At 43.4% G+C, this 13879-nt stretch overlaps 1 protein-coding gene across 2 annotated transcripts in view; it reads right to left on the reverse strand.

Moving 5' to 3' along the window:
• lrba (LPS-responsive vesicle trafficking, beach and anchor containing) overlaps positions 1–13879 on the reverse strand; it is a 226148-nt gene that overhangs the window by 110003 nt on the left and 102266 nt on the right. For both annotated transcript variants that reach the window (XM_069665172.1, XM_069665171.1), the window contains one exon: positions 1691–1857. In XM_069665172.1, coding sequence (XP_069521273.1) covers positions 1691–1857 — 167 coding nt within the window. The remainder of the gene's footprint in view (positions 1–1690; positions 1858–13879) is intronic.

A 13879-nucleotide genomic window follows, 5' to 3' on the forward strand; every position in this document is an offset into this window, starting at 1 on the left:
AATAAAAGGGGAAACAAAGGCAGCCAGAGATAGACTCCCGAGCCAATAGCAAACTAACCCGCGCCAGACGAGTCTCTGGAGACTCGGTTCAGCCTAACAAGCGTGAGCCAGCGGCCGCCTCTCCGGCTCACCATTACACACTACCTGCACAAACAGCCATCATTAGGGAATAGCTGCATTGGATTGTGCTGCCTATTTGGTGAAACAAACACAGAGGATAGAGCCGCCTCGGTTCTTAATGGCGGCCGAGCTGTTTAAATGGCTTTCATCTCCCTCCTGAGTCAATGCATCATTCAGCCCACAGCTGACATTTTCACCTTTGCAGATCTAATTTAATCAAAGTCATGAGTATTGGGGGAAGAGAAAGATTATGATGAGATTAAAACCATTACAGTGGTTTGAATTATTTTCTAGGCTGAGAAAATTACACACGCTGAAATAAGAAAAACAGGTGCATCCTCTTGATTAAAGGCTTTTCTTAAAGTAACACTGTCATATACTGTCGCTCTGAGATACCCTGGCATGTGGGAGTCATATATAACTGCGAGGAAGTATAGAATTAAAGGATTAGTTGTAATATTTACATTTGAAAATTAAATACATACAAACATCTGGGTAAAGCATGTTTATAACGTAAACACAATATGTGTATGTATATGCTAAGCCGAGCCAAGAAAACCTCAGCAGCAAGATGGATTTTCTTCCCTCGAAGACTAAATTCAAAAATGTTTAACAAGGATCAAACATCCATCATTTTAGAAAAGAAAATGTACTGTTCTGTACTGGTGATGCTTGACCTTAGCGCAGCTTTCAACACTATTGATCATGCTACGCTAATCAACAGACTGAAGGAATGGGTGGGCATTTCTGGAACAGCCCTAGACTGGTTTTCCTCTCACCTGTCAAACAGACAATTTTGTGTCTTGTAATTCATTCACCTCTTCAACGGCAAAGATAACCCGTGGTATACCACAAGGCTCACTTCTGGGACCAATCCTGTTCTCTTTGTACATGCTCCCATTAGGTAACATTATCCATCATCATAACGTCTCTTTTCATAGCTATGCCGACGACACCCAATTATATCTCTCCATAAAACCCTCTGAATGCAACAATAAACTTGCTGTACTTCAAAGCTGCTTAACAGATGTGAGATACTGGATGTCACAAAACATCCTCCAACTGAATTCTGACAAAACAGAGGTTCTTATTATTGGCCCTGAGAATATTTGCAGTTACATCCAGCCACTGCCCGGCTCCCCCGTCCCAAATATTAAGTGCACTGTTAAAAGCGTATTCGTTTCTGTTTTTAAATCCTGTCTTAAATCTTTTTTACAAACTTGCCTTTTTAGCTGACAGCTGATTTATTAGAGCTCTGGTGTGCATATTTTATCTCCAGATTTTAACGTTATTGTATTTTTCTACCTTTTGCTTGTTTAATTATAACTTTTCTTTTGTACAGTTGTTAAACTGCATGCTTGTATAGTGCAGTTTTTGTGTTTTGTGCGTGTTTTTAAAAAGCTTTGTGCTCCTGTCTTAAAAAGCGCTATACAAGTAAAGTATTATTATTATTATTATTATAAAAAAACGACTTAAAAATGAAGAAACTTGCAAAATGAGCCTCATGTTAAAACTTGTGTAACACGCATGTTTTGGCCTTGTTTTTTTTTAAACACTGTTTTTGCTTTACCTTATCGAAGAGCTTCCCCAGGCTCCGTGTTTGTCGGTCAGGATGTTGACGATCTTCTGGATGAGCTGCGTGGCGGTCACATGGTCGCGGTACTTGGCCGCTCGGATCAGGTGGTCGCACATTTTCTCCTCGTCTCGCTTCTCCGCTGCGTACTGCGCACAGTTAGACTGGGAAGGGAGGAGGAAAAAAACACATTTTACGTGCTGCAAGTGAAGGCATCGGGAGTGTGATTGCAAACAGATGACGCCAGAATATATATATCGTAAAATGTGTTAGCATCTTGTAAACATCAAAGAAAAACAGGCCTATAAGAAGGTAGAATACAGACACTAACACATTAGGGTATTCAGGTAGAGAAACTCGACTCTGATTCAAACCAAATGAAAAGCATAGGGTCATTTCTGTCCCTGTGTCATTATGATTAATAACAGTGGACACGTATTTGCTAATGCCCTCCGGCGCTCTAACTCACACGATACCCACAATGCACAGGGAGGACATTATTCTCTGTCGGAATTTGTTATCAGAATCAGACTGGGCCTTTGAACTCTGCAGCGATGGTGAAAGTAAAACACCTTCTGAGAGGAACAGCTATAATTTAAAACAGTGTTTTGATTTCTCTTCTCTGTCTCGGAATACATTTCAATTGCAGACTCAGAAAGTGCTCAGGGCTTACTTTGAAAGAACTTCTCAAAGTTATATTCTTATTGAAGGTGAGTGTAAGGAAAGGGACGTAAGAAAAACACGTGCTATGTATAGCTGCGCGAATAATCAGGCTGCTTTGGTGTATATATTTTCATCCTCGTGCTGCATGGACAGCAGCTAAAGGAAATGTCTGCAGTCTTAAGAAGAAAAGCTCATTCAATTATTAATGCTGCCTAAGTTGCATATCACTCTCTTTATCAAATTAACCTTAAAAGAACCCATTGCTACAGCAGCCATACAGTAAGTATTGACCGAGAAAATGCAACCTGCTTCTCCAAAGTTCCCAGTAAAGCGCTTTCTAATGGGTCCTCCTCTTCAATTTGAACGACAACATTTCATATGTGACAGAAAATCTATAGGTATAAATCACATTAGAGGGGCTTTTCTTCAGGCCGCCGGGCCTTAATTATCAATCTGTGGCTCTTTGTGTGGCATTAAAGTGAGCCTTGACCTTCCAGCACGGTGACCCGGGAAAGAGTAAAATAAAAGGAGTGCGAAAATCTTAACCAGAGAACGCTTTGCTTTGCTTTGCTGTGTCTGAGTGCGTATGTGTGTTGGATGTCCATTCATCTTGATCAGTGGCACTGAAGGCAAGCAGGAAGTGGGACAAGTGAAAAGCTGGACTAAAGGAAGGAGCTTAGAGGATGGTGAAAGAGGAACAGACAGAATATTCTACAAACGATAATAGAAAAAATGCATGTTGTCCAAATTAAGGGTCCACTGACAGCGTTGCGCTGGCAGCGCCTATTTTCTATACAGAATAAATGCAGTTCTGCTCAGCTCCCAGTGCAAAGACGCCCTCAGCTTCAACTGTTTTTTTTTGCCAAAGCGCTCTCAGTTGAAAATAGTTCAGCTTTTGGAACACCGCCACACACTTCTCCCTCATCAACCAATCAGAATTAAGAAGGGGCGGGACTTCAGATTTCAACTTTGTCAACAACAAAGGCTGAGGAGAAGTGTATCGTTTTGGTTTTTCGAGGGTACAGTGACTATGTCTAGAGCTGCTGCTACAGCCAGGACATGATTACCGTAAAATCCGTAATAAAAGTAGCGGCGGAATATAAGACGCAGTCTGTTTTGGGGGGTATACCAGACGGAAAAGGGTTTTCTATTACTATTTATTAATAAAAACATGGACAACAGCGAGGAAAACAGAAAGCAGCACTACAGTAAATTGTAAATAGGAGTGGACACAGGCAGGGGCAGATCCAGACTTTTTTGACTGGGACGGCCCAACTGGGGCACTGACTTATGCAGGGGTGGTATGAATTACTACTAACATTAAAGTATCTAAAAGATGTTATATACCTGTGTATATTTTTTTACTTGAAAAAGTAACACAACAGAGCAGCAACATATAAATCCTCTAAGCTTAATTCTTTAAGGACTCAAAAAGAAGATGTCCAGAGTAACACTTTAAGTTACTAACAAAAGGAAATGTGCCACACTGAAATGCAAAGAAAGCTACTAGCAGCAGCCCAAATAGTTGACAAGTCTGACAAGGCAAATAGCCAATCATAGTTTAGGATTTTGGGGTGGCACCTGCGATGGCCAATCAGATTTCAAGGGGCGCCCAGGCCACCCCTGGCCACCCTCTGGATCCTCTCCTGGAAACAGGCCCTGATGGTTCTGTGGATTCGGCTCTTTAAACACATGTAAGTAGCAAGCCTATAAAAAGTCCATTTCCATCTGCCTCTGTCTGAGACATATAAAGTCTGCAGTGCTAATCAACAGCGCTGGGTTCAAACTCATAACCATAAACAAACACTTCATCACCTGCGTGTTGAGCCTGCCCAAACACCCAAACCCTCCATGCTGTAATGGGCTTCTCTCACATCCAAGGCCAAAGTCGACTGCGGGAGAAAAAAGGCCAAATTCACAGACTCACCCCTGAAACAACAACCAGAACCGCTGAACGCATAAGCAGAGCCATTAAAAGCCAACGTTTGGGTTCGCTTGTAAGTGGAAAAGACAAGTCACTGTTAATTCCTGGGGTCATTCCGTTGATGTGAAGTCAGAGAAAATGCTGAGGTATTATGAAGGACTTATTATGTTATGTTATTATGAAGGTTAAAGCGAATAACTAAATTTCCCAGTTGGCACCATGAAGGTCTGCAGAGAGGATAAAGGGCAGAAAGTAAGACGGGGCATTTTGGGTATTTTCAAACAGGCTGTTCTTTCTTTTCTTCTTTTAAGGAAACATAAGAAGTAAATTAAATTGCTATTAGAAACATGCCTCTTTGAGAGTGACTGAAGTAGAAGTGTGCATATTTTGACAGGAAAAACAAGCATAAAAATGACTTTCCTCCGAGAAAAGCACTTCCATCCACCGAGTTAAAAGATTGCAGCTGAAGGAAAAGGGACAGCAGACTTTGCTAACACCAGACAGCCACCGGGGCACAACTCGCTGGCAGTGAGACCGTTATGACTTGCGACACCGTAATCATGGGCAGCACCTTCCATTACATGGCCTGGCTGACAGGGTCGGCCCGGCGCGAGAGCCCGCTCTGCTGGAGGAGACAGCTCGGGTGAAGAAGAAATGATAATGGCTGGCATTAATCGAGTCAATTACACTGAGTCGTGTCTCCCACAATTCATCAGCAGCTCGAATACATAGCTATGGATGGTGTGCTGGAGTTTTGGGAAGGGAATGGGCTGCTATGGGAAGTGACTGGGGATTGGAGGGAACAGTAATCATCTTTAGGAATCACATAATGGGAGAAAATGGTGACACATTCAGAGACAAAGCTTTGAAACTCATGCATTTAAATAACATTTTGGACCGGAGAATACCACGCACATCAGCCTAATCCTTCTAAAAACTGTTGTGGTTGTTGCTGCTGCGCGGTCGTGTTTTCGCCGTGCTGATTCTACAAATAATAAGCAGGAGATGTTTCACAGTGTTGTAACAGCGCCTTATCTAAATGCTGTAGTTGTTGTCGGATGAAGCCTCGGCTCCCCTCCTCCGCCTCCCCTCCCTCGCTGGGTTGAGAGGGTTAACCAGCATAATAGGCTGGAGAATGGAGGCTCATTACACGATATCAGCCCTGTGTTTATCAATTAGAGTGACAGAGAAAGGTCTTGTGGTGCTGCCGCGCAACAGCGAGCCTTCAACGCGGCGGCTGACAAAAACAGGGTCTCAAGGTTCAGCCGGAGAACAGGAGGAAGAAACAAAACCAGCAGAGATGTTATTAAAGCGTTTGATTTGCAATCTCTTGACATTGGTGGCACATCAGGGCTACAAACTCTCCAAGGCCGAGCTATCGCTCCGCGAGAATCTCCAATTTCTCACATCCGTCGACAAGCGCTCCCAGAGGGTTTCATTTACAAACGGGCAGAGAAAGTGTCCAGAGGAAGGCGAGACATCAGCCTCGTCCTTGTCTGGCATCAGAGAATGCAAATACACTACAAATAAATTCCTCCTGGAGCACAATGGAGGTCTGCGGAGACAAGAGGATGAAATGAGAAGGGAGGATGGGGGTCGCTAAACAAAAGTAGATGCTGTACCAGTCCGCCGATTGGTTTCAAAGAGATTCTCTCGCACTTGATCTCTTGCCCTCGAGTTTTCAGATTGCAACATAAAATGTCACCAGGGGAATTCAGACAATGGGCCGGGGAAGGAACGAGTGAAAGGAAGAGGAGGGGGAGAAAAATGAGGGCTTAAAAGTACAATGGCGAACAAAAGTCACCAAATGACAATGCCTGACAGCCACTTCAATTCTGAAATGATGCTCCTGTCATGCCCTGCTCCCAACTATTGATTTTTTTTTCTTCCCTTGGAGCACAGACAGAAAAAAAATAATCTAATCCAGTTGAAACGGATCCTTGCTGCTGGCACCGGCCCATTGCTAGCGGCCATCAAGGTTAACGCAGGCGCAACACTCATCAAAGTATCTCTCTCCTCCTCCCCGCGTACTGTCTGAGGCTGCTCTTTAATGGACTGGTCACCATGCTCAGCTGGCAGCCCCCTTCATCTCTTCTACCCAGAAAGCTCGCGCCCTCCCCTCTGCCACATCAGTCTGCGCTGCTGCCATCTTTTTGTTTATGATAACCCCGGCTCGGATTCAAGGTCATGCCACGTGAAAAATCATACGTGTTGAAGTGTCGTCTGGAGGTGAAAAATAGTCAAATGAAGGAAGGATGTGACCGGATGAAAAATGAGGGTCCTCTGGATTGATGGTTGCCAGAAATCATGGATTCAGGGCAGTGGTGCCTCGCTCAGGGTAAATTTAAAGTCAAGTTTCTATCATCAGAATGAATTAGAAGCCGCAAACAAACTTTATTTTCTTCTTCTGTAATAAAATGTGTAAAAAGCCCAATATGGCGCCAAGATTCAGCCGCAGCTCTGCTCTCCAGAATCTAGGAAAGTCATTGCTCAACGGAAAAAAAAGAACTCTCCCACTGACTGAAGAGACTGCGTCAAAAGAAGTCGCACATAACAATGGCAGCTGCAGAGGAGGTACCTGGGGACTTCATTACGCGGACAAGTCAGTGGGAGTGAGACTACTGTACCCCGCTTCCCCCTTTATATTTTATAACACACCAGTGGTACACACAAAATAAGAAGCATCTACCAAGAAGAAATGCTGAAAGATGCAAACTTTCTGTACACTTTTAAACTAATGCCTGTACATAATAAGACATGTACTGCTGTCCAATCTTGAGTCACGTTTCTCACTCAAGTTTGCTTTGTTCCGAGAGCACCCGCAGCCTGATGCTTTTGCAACAAAGCTATCACAAACACAGACATGTTCGTCGCTCTTTTGACAGCTGTTTTGAACATAATGAGGTGTCCGGGCATCCAGCCCTGCTGACATACTACATTATATTTGCGACAGCTACATGACAGCAGGCTACAGTTGGTGGCAGCCGTCAGTCTGAGCGCTGCTGTGATGTGGTGTAAATAGCTTTTGGGAGTTCTCTGGCTCTTCCTGTGTGTGTTTGTGTAACCTTTGTTCATCAGATTCCTAATGTTTTAACAATTAAAGGAGCAGTCCGTCCCGGGAAAAAGCCGCCGTCAGTCAAAGCTGCTGTTCTCTGTAATTGATAGAAGCAATAATATTTAAAATTGGTGCCATAGCTGTGGAGAAAGTTGTAAAAACAGCTCGTGCATTGTGCCACTTCCTCTGGAAGGAACGGCCCAGCGAGAGACGCTGGAGTGAAATACTACCATTTCGCTGCAGGTAACAGCTCAGAGTGGTACAGAATCTGAAATACGACGAGAATACACCAGTGGATTGTCTGAAAAATCTTCAGGTCTGCAGTCTACATTTCAAACCTGACGATTTTGAATGAGACATGACTTCAGGGGCGGGCGTCCTAAACTGAGGAAGTGTAGTTTAGCAAGCTCCCTGGCCTCCGCCAGATGACGCGTTTGACGTAGTCTGGTGGAGGTTTTCCAGGGCCCATTGGAGAAGCAGATAGCATCCTCCAAGACACAGAGAGAAATTGCATTTTTTTCCTACCATAATGGCATTAGCTCCCCATAACAGCATGATAGGACTGAGGTTGAAAATCGGCAGACTGGCCCTTTAAGGAAGAACATCTTATATTCGGTTTTCCAGGGCCCACTGGCTTTTTTCACAGCGGACATTTTTACATCCAACAGGAGGAAAAGCACAGGTGTTAATAACAACTTTAACAACGGTTCTGTTCTATTCAGGTGTCTGAGAAAGCCATGACAGACAGTCAGCATACACACAACCAGGACCATGAAATTAAAGTAGCTTAATGGAATACAGCCATCATTAATGCTACAATAAACACCTGTTCTTTTTCTCCTATTGGTAAAAAGGCCTATTGGAGAAGCGGATAGCGTCCTCCAAAGGCACAGAGCGAAATTACATTTTTTCCTACCATAATGGCATTAGCTCCTCAAAATAGCATGATAGGACTGAGGTTAAAAATCAGCAGACTGGCCCTTTAAATAAACTATTTTATTGTGGAGACAGTGAACTGATCTGCCTGCTGGTTATATTTACATTGAGAATAACTTAATTTAGGTCAACTCTGAACCCAACTAGAGCTATTGCAGCGCATCCGTGCCAGGTCTCTTCCTGTGATGCTCGGCTCTCTTATGCACAAGTTTCCAGAGAGCGGTCCTATGATAATGGAACATAATGAGCATCAGCTCAATGTTAATGTCATTAACGTGGGGAGAGGGATCGGATCGTTTTACAAGCTCAGCAGAGGGAAGACAATGACGCCAAGCACTAATTAGCTGCTATCGTCTGGCTTTCACTGGATCTCCCAGACAGTCAATTCAATTACTCCATATAACAGCAGAGGATGAATCAAGGGGGTGTATAAAAAAAGATTGAGCAGAAGGGAAGAGCACGGAAGAATAGGAACGACTTGGGTCTTGCTCGCTCTTCCCTATCTGGACCTTCTTATCTGCCCTTGTGCCCCTGAGCCCGCCACATTTCATTCCTAATGAACAGCCCCATAAAAAGAGGGAGTTCGATTTCTCTCCCCTCCTCTCTATCTCTCGGGCTGCCTCTCCTTCCTGCTCCTGTGGAAGATATCAGAGTCCATCATTTGCTGCGCCGGGCGGCAGCATCCGATCTGCAGATCTCCTTCACATTAAAGGATCCTTTTAGATAGAGAACCCTAAAAGGTAATTGGATTTCCCCCCTAGTTATCTTCATCTGTTTCACCCTAAGCCCACTGTAATAACTTACTCTCAGGGCCAAAGATAACTCAATTCTGTCCCGCAGAGAGCCAGGGAGAGTGTGAGTGGGAGAGAGAGAGACACAGCCAGAGAGAGAGAGACAGAGAGAGCATATGTTATGTCTCTGAGGGAGACGGGAACCTAAATTCTCTATCACTGTCTTCACATGGATATGAACTCTGACAAGCAGCAACATAAATTTGTTTTAAGGGATTGACTTATTTTTGTTTCGGTTGCCATGCTTGCCATTTTCTGCCTCTCTTTAACTACAACAAGAGCAGCGAGGGAGGATGCAGATTGTACTCTTGCAATTGATGCTGCGTGATTCGCCGAACCCCCTAACTTCCAGCGTAACACAATGAAACCCAAGATGAGTCACTTCAGACGCCTGTTTTGAGGTTTAGTTCTCACAAAACCTGCATAGTGTCACCACAACACAATAGAGAGGAACAAAGCTCTTAAAAATCTGGGACAGAGCTGAAAATTATTTCAAAAACCCCTCCACCACCACCCCCCCCCCCCCCCCCCCAGGCCCTCAGGGGGGATGTTTCATTGGCCTGTTATTTTTATTGTGGCGCTGCAAAATGAAACTCCAGCAGGCTCAAGCAGAGCTCGCGTGGAGGCACACACAAAAAAATCAATACAGCAATATCAGAGCGAGACTTATCAGGGGTTCACTTCTTCTCCGAGGTCACCGAGGAGCAACTGCATTTAAGTGGGGAATTCAATTGCGAAACATAGTTTGGGACGAGCTGCGGTGGCTATCTGATTATGGACAGCTGGGAGATTGCAAAGGTGGAGCAAGTTTCAAATGACAGAAGGAAAATACGACCAATGGAAAGTTATAGCTTTCCATTAGTTTTGTAATGACGGGAAGTTATAGCTTTCCATTAGTTGGATTTTTGCTGTCAGTTGAGTGACACTTCAAGTGATAGTGCTGCTCCATCTGGAAACTTAACCCTGGCTCCATAACAATGACTGCTGTAATAATACAGGCAAACAATGTCTTAATTTGTATCTGTTACAATTGTGACTGTAAGTAGCAGAGTTGAGGACTTGGTTGCCTAACATTAGAACTTTCTCACGTATCACGCATTAAAAACTATCATGTCATGTTTGGATGAAAGCTTGTAATCAGACAAGAAACTGTCCACTTTGAATCACATCAAATACATAGTTATTTCAGCTCTTTATCTAGATTTAAAGTACACATGGTAATTAGGGCTCGGCATAAATGGGAATTTTGAAATTGATACCGATTACTGATACGGCAGCTAGGGATGGGTATCTTTAGGAGTTTACTGATACCGATAAATAAATGCATAACATGAAGACATGTCGTTATTAAGGTGTCTGATAAAGTGTGTCTAATGGCTGTCATGGCAACCTAAAATTCACACTTAGGCGAGGCTATCAGTTTGTAGCGTACCAGACGAGATTCAAGATTGTCATTGTGCAAAACATCAAAACAGCGAAGCATCTCCCTGAGCTGCGTAGGGCAGAATAAGATAAAATATGTACAATAATATAGAATAAACAAGAATAAATAGATATAAAATAAAAAATCTACAGATATAAAATAGCCAACTTGTTTACACATAGTGTAAAGTAAAGTAGATCTGTAGTTGATCTCGCTCACTGTCCTAAGAGAAAAAGGCATATGTAGTGCAAAAGTATGATTCAGTTCAGTTTGTCAGTGGTTGTCTGCGCATTGAGGGGTGGGGGGGTTGGTTGGAAACCAACTGGACTCCACCTTAGTGAAGGGAAGTAAGTCTTTTACACTAAACTTGATGACAGCTTTTCTGCTGTCATTGTCCCTCATTTAGCGATGGAGAATGAGTTTAACTTTGGTGTCTGATTTCTGCTAACGTTACCCACTGCTGATGAAGCCTGGGCTGCTGCTCTGTCATCACTAGAGGACGGATACCAGCTACGTTAGATTGAAACGATTGAATGAAAAGGACATTAAATAAGACAGAATGTTAACATTAAACACCGATAGGAGCACCGTTTGTCCGTGAGCTTATCAGTACTGTCTGTACTGACCAATCACGTACTGGTACCAACAAATACCGGTTCTCGATACCCATCCCTAATGGCAGCCGATAAAGAGAGTGCTTGAGCTGGAATGGAAATATATCTTTGCACCAATATGACTATGCAAGCAGCCAGAGGAAATACTGTAAGGTTATACAGAAAGAGAAAACACAAAAACCCATAAATAGGACTTACAGCGACTAAAAAGAGCTGAACAATCAATTACAACTGGAGAGCTTGGGACAGTCAGTCAGTTTTGGCAAACTACTGTGCGCTACGTTAGAAATCCGGGACTAAAGCCTGGTAGTTTGAGAACCTGAGAAGTGAAAGTCACATTTTTAAACTGAAGAGCGTGTGGCTCGCAGCCACAGCGAGAGGCCGAGGCCGAGAAGGATCATTTGGGGCTGTCGTGTGCACACTGGCTGCCAAGTCTGTCTGTCTGCAAGTCTGCAATGACAGCTGACTAACCTAACATAGCGTTCGTGCACTTTTGCAAGAGAACAATCACTGTATACTTCATTGTAAAGTATGCACAGGAATAAAAAAGAAATCTGCTACATGCATCAAGTAGAACTACATCATGATATACTCGTCTGTGTTAAAGTTAAGGTCAGATCATGTGAGATAAAGCTGTGTATGACGCAAGTGCTCACTGGAACAGGATGACAATGACAGAGCTAAGCAGCCTATCCAAGAAAGAGAGCTAAACACAGCAATCACAGACAAACTTTGATGTGAAAGACTTGTTCCTCCATCTCTCTGATTGACTTTCAACACTCTTGAGGGACTTCCCTTCACTCGAGTGTAGGAGAGACCCTACCGTGAACCTTAAAAAAAGCAGCACATTTTACTGCAAAGTGGGGGCTGAAGGGGGTTCTTGGGGGTGGAGGTGGTGGGCTTAGACACAGTCAGCCCTTCAGGCCAGCACCTCTCAGGTCTGTCTGCAGCTTTTAGTGCTGGCAGGTTCCTGAGAAATGAGGGCGGGAGGGGAAGAGAGGGGAGAATGCCATATTCCTGTCACTGGCAAAATACACCCCCAGCGGGAGTATAATGGACAGGATCTCTGCAGGACAGGAAATGATTTTGGTGCGATCTAGAAAGCAGAGTTGGACGGGGAAAGGGGCACAGAAGGATGCCCATGGGTCAGGATTGAGTTTGCCCGGCGGCGACGCGTGAATGGCAACATTTGTGCAGGGAACTGGTCGGAAGAGGAGGGGGGAGAAGTCATGTTTCACGGGGCAAAGCTGAAGGTAGACGGAGAGGCACGGGGATAAATTAACACTACACAATGTTTGGTTAGTGAAATCTGCCAAGCCTGATCTCCAGCCTCAAACTACTTCAGCGCGTGTGTGTGTGTGTAAGTCTGTGTGTTTTGCATGTTTGAAAAGTAAACATTTATCCTGAAGGTTTGCTGTGACAGATATTAAAAAGTGATGGACAAGTTTTAAGTAGTCACTGGATCAGCTCCTCCGTGCTCTCACTGACTGGAATATCAAACTATTAAACATTTCTATAAAAGGAGTCTTCGTGTGATGGGTCCAAAGCTACAGACTTTATTGTCCGAGCTTTGCAAGTTCCCTCGATCTCTCAAGAGGAAATATTCATATTTTCTCTCGGTACAGAGAAAAGTCTGAGCTGGAATCTTTCCCAAGGTTGGTATTATAATCTTCCTGATTCTTCAGAGATGAAGTTAAGCTGTAATGGTTCTTTAAATACACCTTTATATAAGGGCTGCACGATATTGGAAAAAAGTGACATGATATGAACCGCAGGATAGGAAATTATACCAGATAAATGCAGTGTGTTTTCATGTCCATATACAATTATAATTTTTATTATTTGGGACTTTTAAGTCAAATTTCCTCTAACAAATAAACTCTCCTGTTACTTTTAATACACTTTCAGAGACTCTGATAGCCTTATGAAAAAGCAGAGAGAGAACAGGAGGAGCGCAATGTTTTTGTGTGCTGCAGGTGTAGCGGCTAAGTAAACACGCCGCGGCACGTCAGCTCCGTTACCCGTATGTAGCCACTGCGTTAATGAGGACGGGGACAAGATGCTACTGATAACGGCAATACACACACCGAAAAGCCACCACGCATAACTACAAGCCTGCCTCGATCAACCTACCGTATCTGTTATCTGTGACGATAGCAGCGTTGAGTGCTTGGTCACAGTTTACAGACATGTGACACACAGACAGAAAAAAGGTAGCGGCTTTAAGTGTTGCAGTTCATTTGCCTGACAATCGCACGTCCTGCGATGTGACTATTGCACATGCGCACATCGCAATTGCGATTGTGAAATGATTTATCGTGCAGGCCTATTAGAAAGTACTTTTTATGCATTTTCATTAGTTGGTCGGCAAGATAAGGTAAAACAGCTTCACAAATACAAACCTGAACCCTTAACCTCTTGTTGTTGTAGTTTTAAAAGGTAAGGTACATTAAGTTACATATTTCAGCTGTAAGTTGCAGAATATTTTTCCTGTTTGTGTCATTGAAAACTTGCTCAAAGCCAGCTGCAATCTCACACCTGTAAAATCAACATAATTATCAACCGTTTGTTATCCTAGAAAGACTACATTGAATTTATCTGCAGAAAGACAAAACAGAGAATTTATTTCCTTCGCCGACTGTGATCTTTAGGGGCGAGTAAACAGATTCATCTTTTGTTTTTTACTTATGGGATTGAGTGTCTACAGTACAGTAACACCACATGGTACAAGTGTCGGTCCATTGTGTTAAAGTGTAAACTGCTCCACTGATTGAAAATCT

The sequence above is a fragment of the Semicossyphus pulcher genome, unplaced genomic scaffold (genome assembly GCF_022749685.1).
Source record: "Semicossyphus pulcher isolate SPU_LCO1_2020_fin unplaced genomic scaffold, fSemPul1.0.p SCAF_17, whole genome shotgun sequence".
Taxonomy (NCBI): Eukaryota; Metazoa; Chordata; class Actinopteri; order Labriformes; family Labridae; genus Semicossyphus; species Semicossyphus pulcher.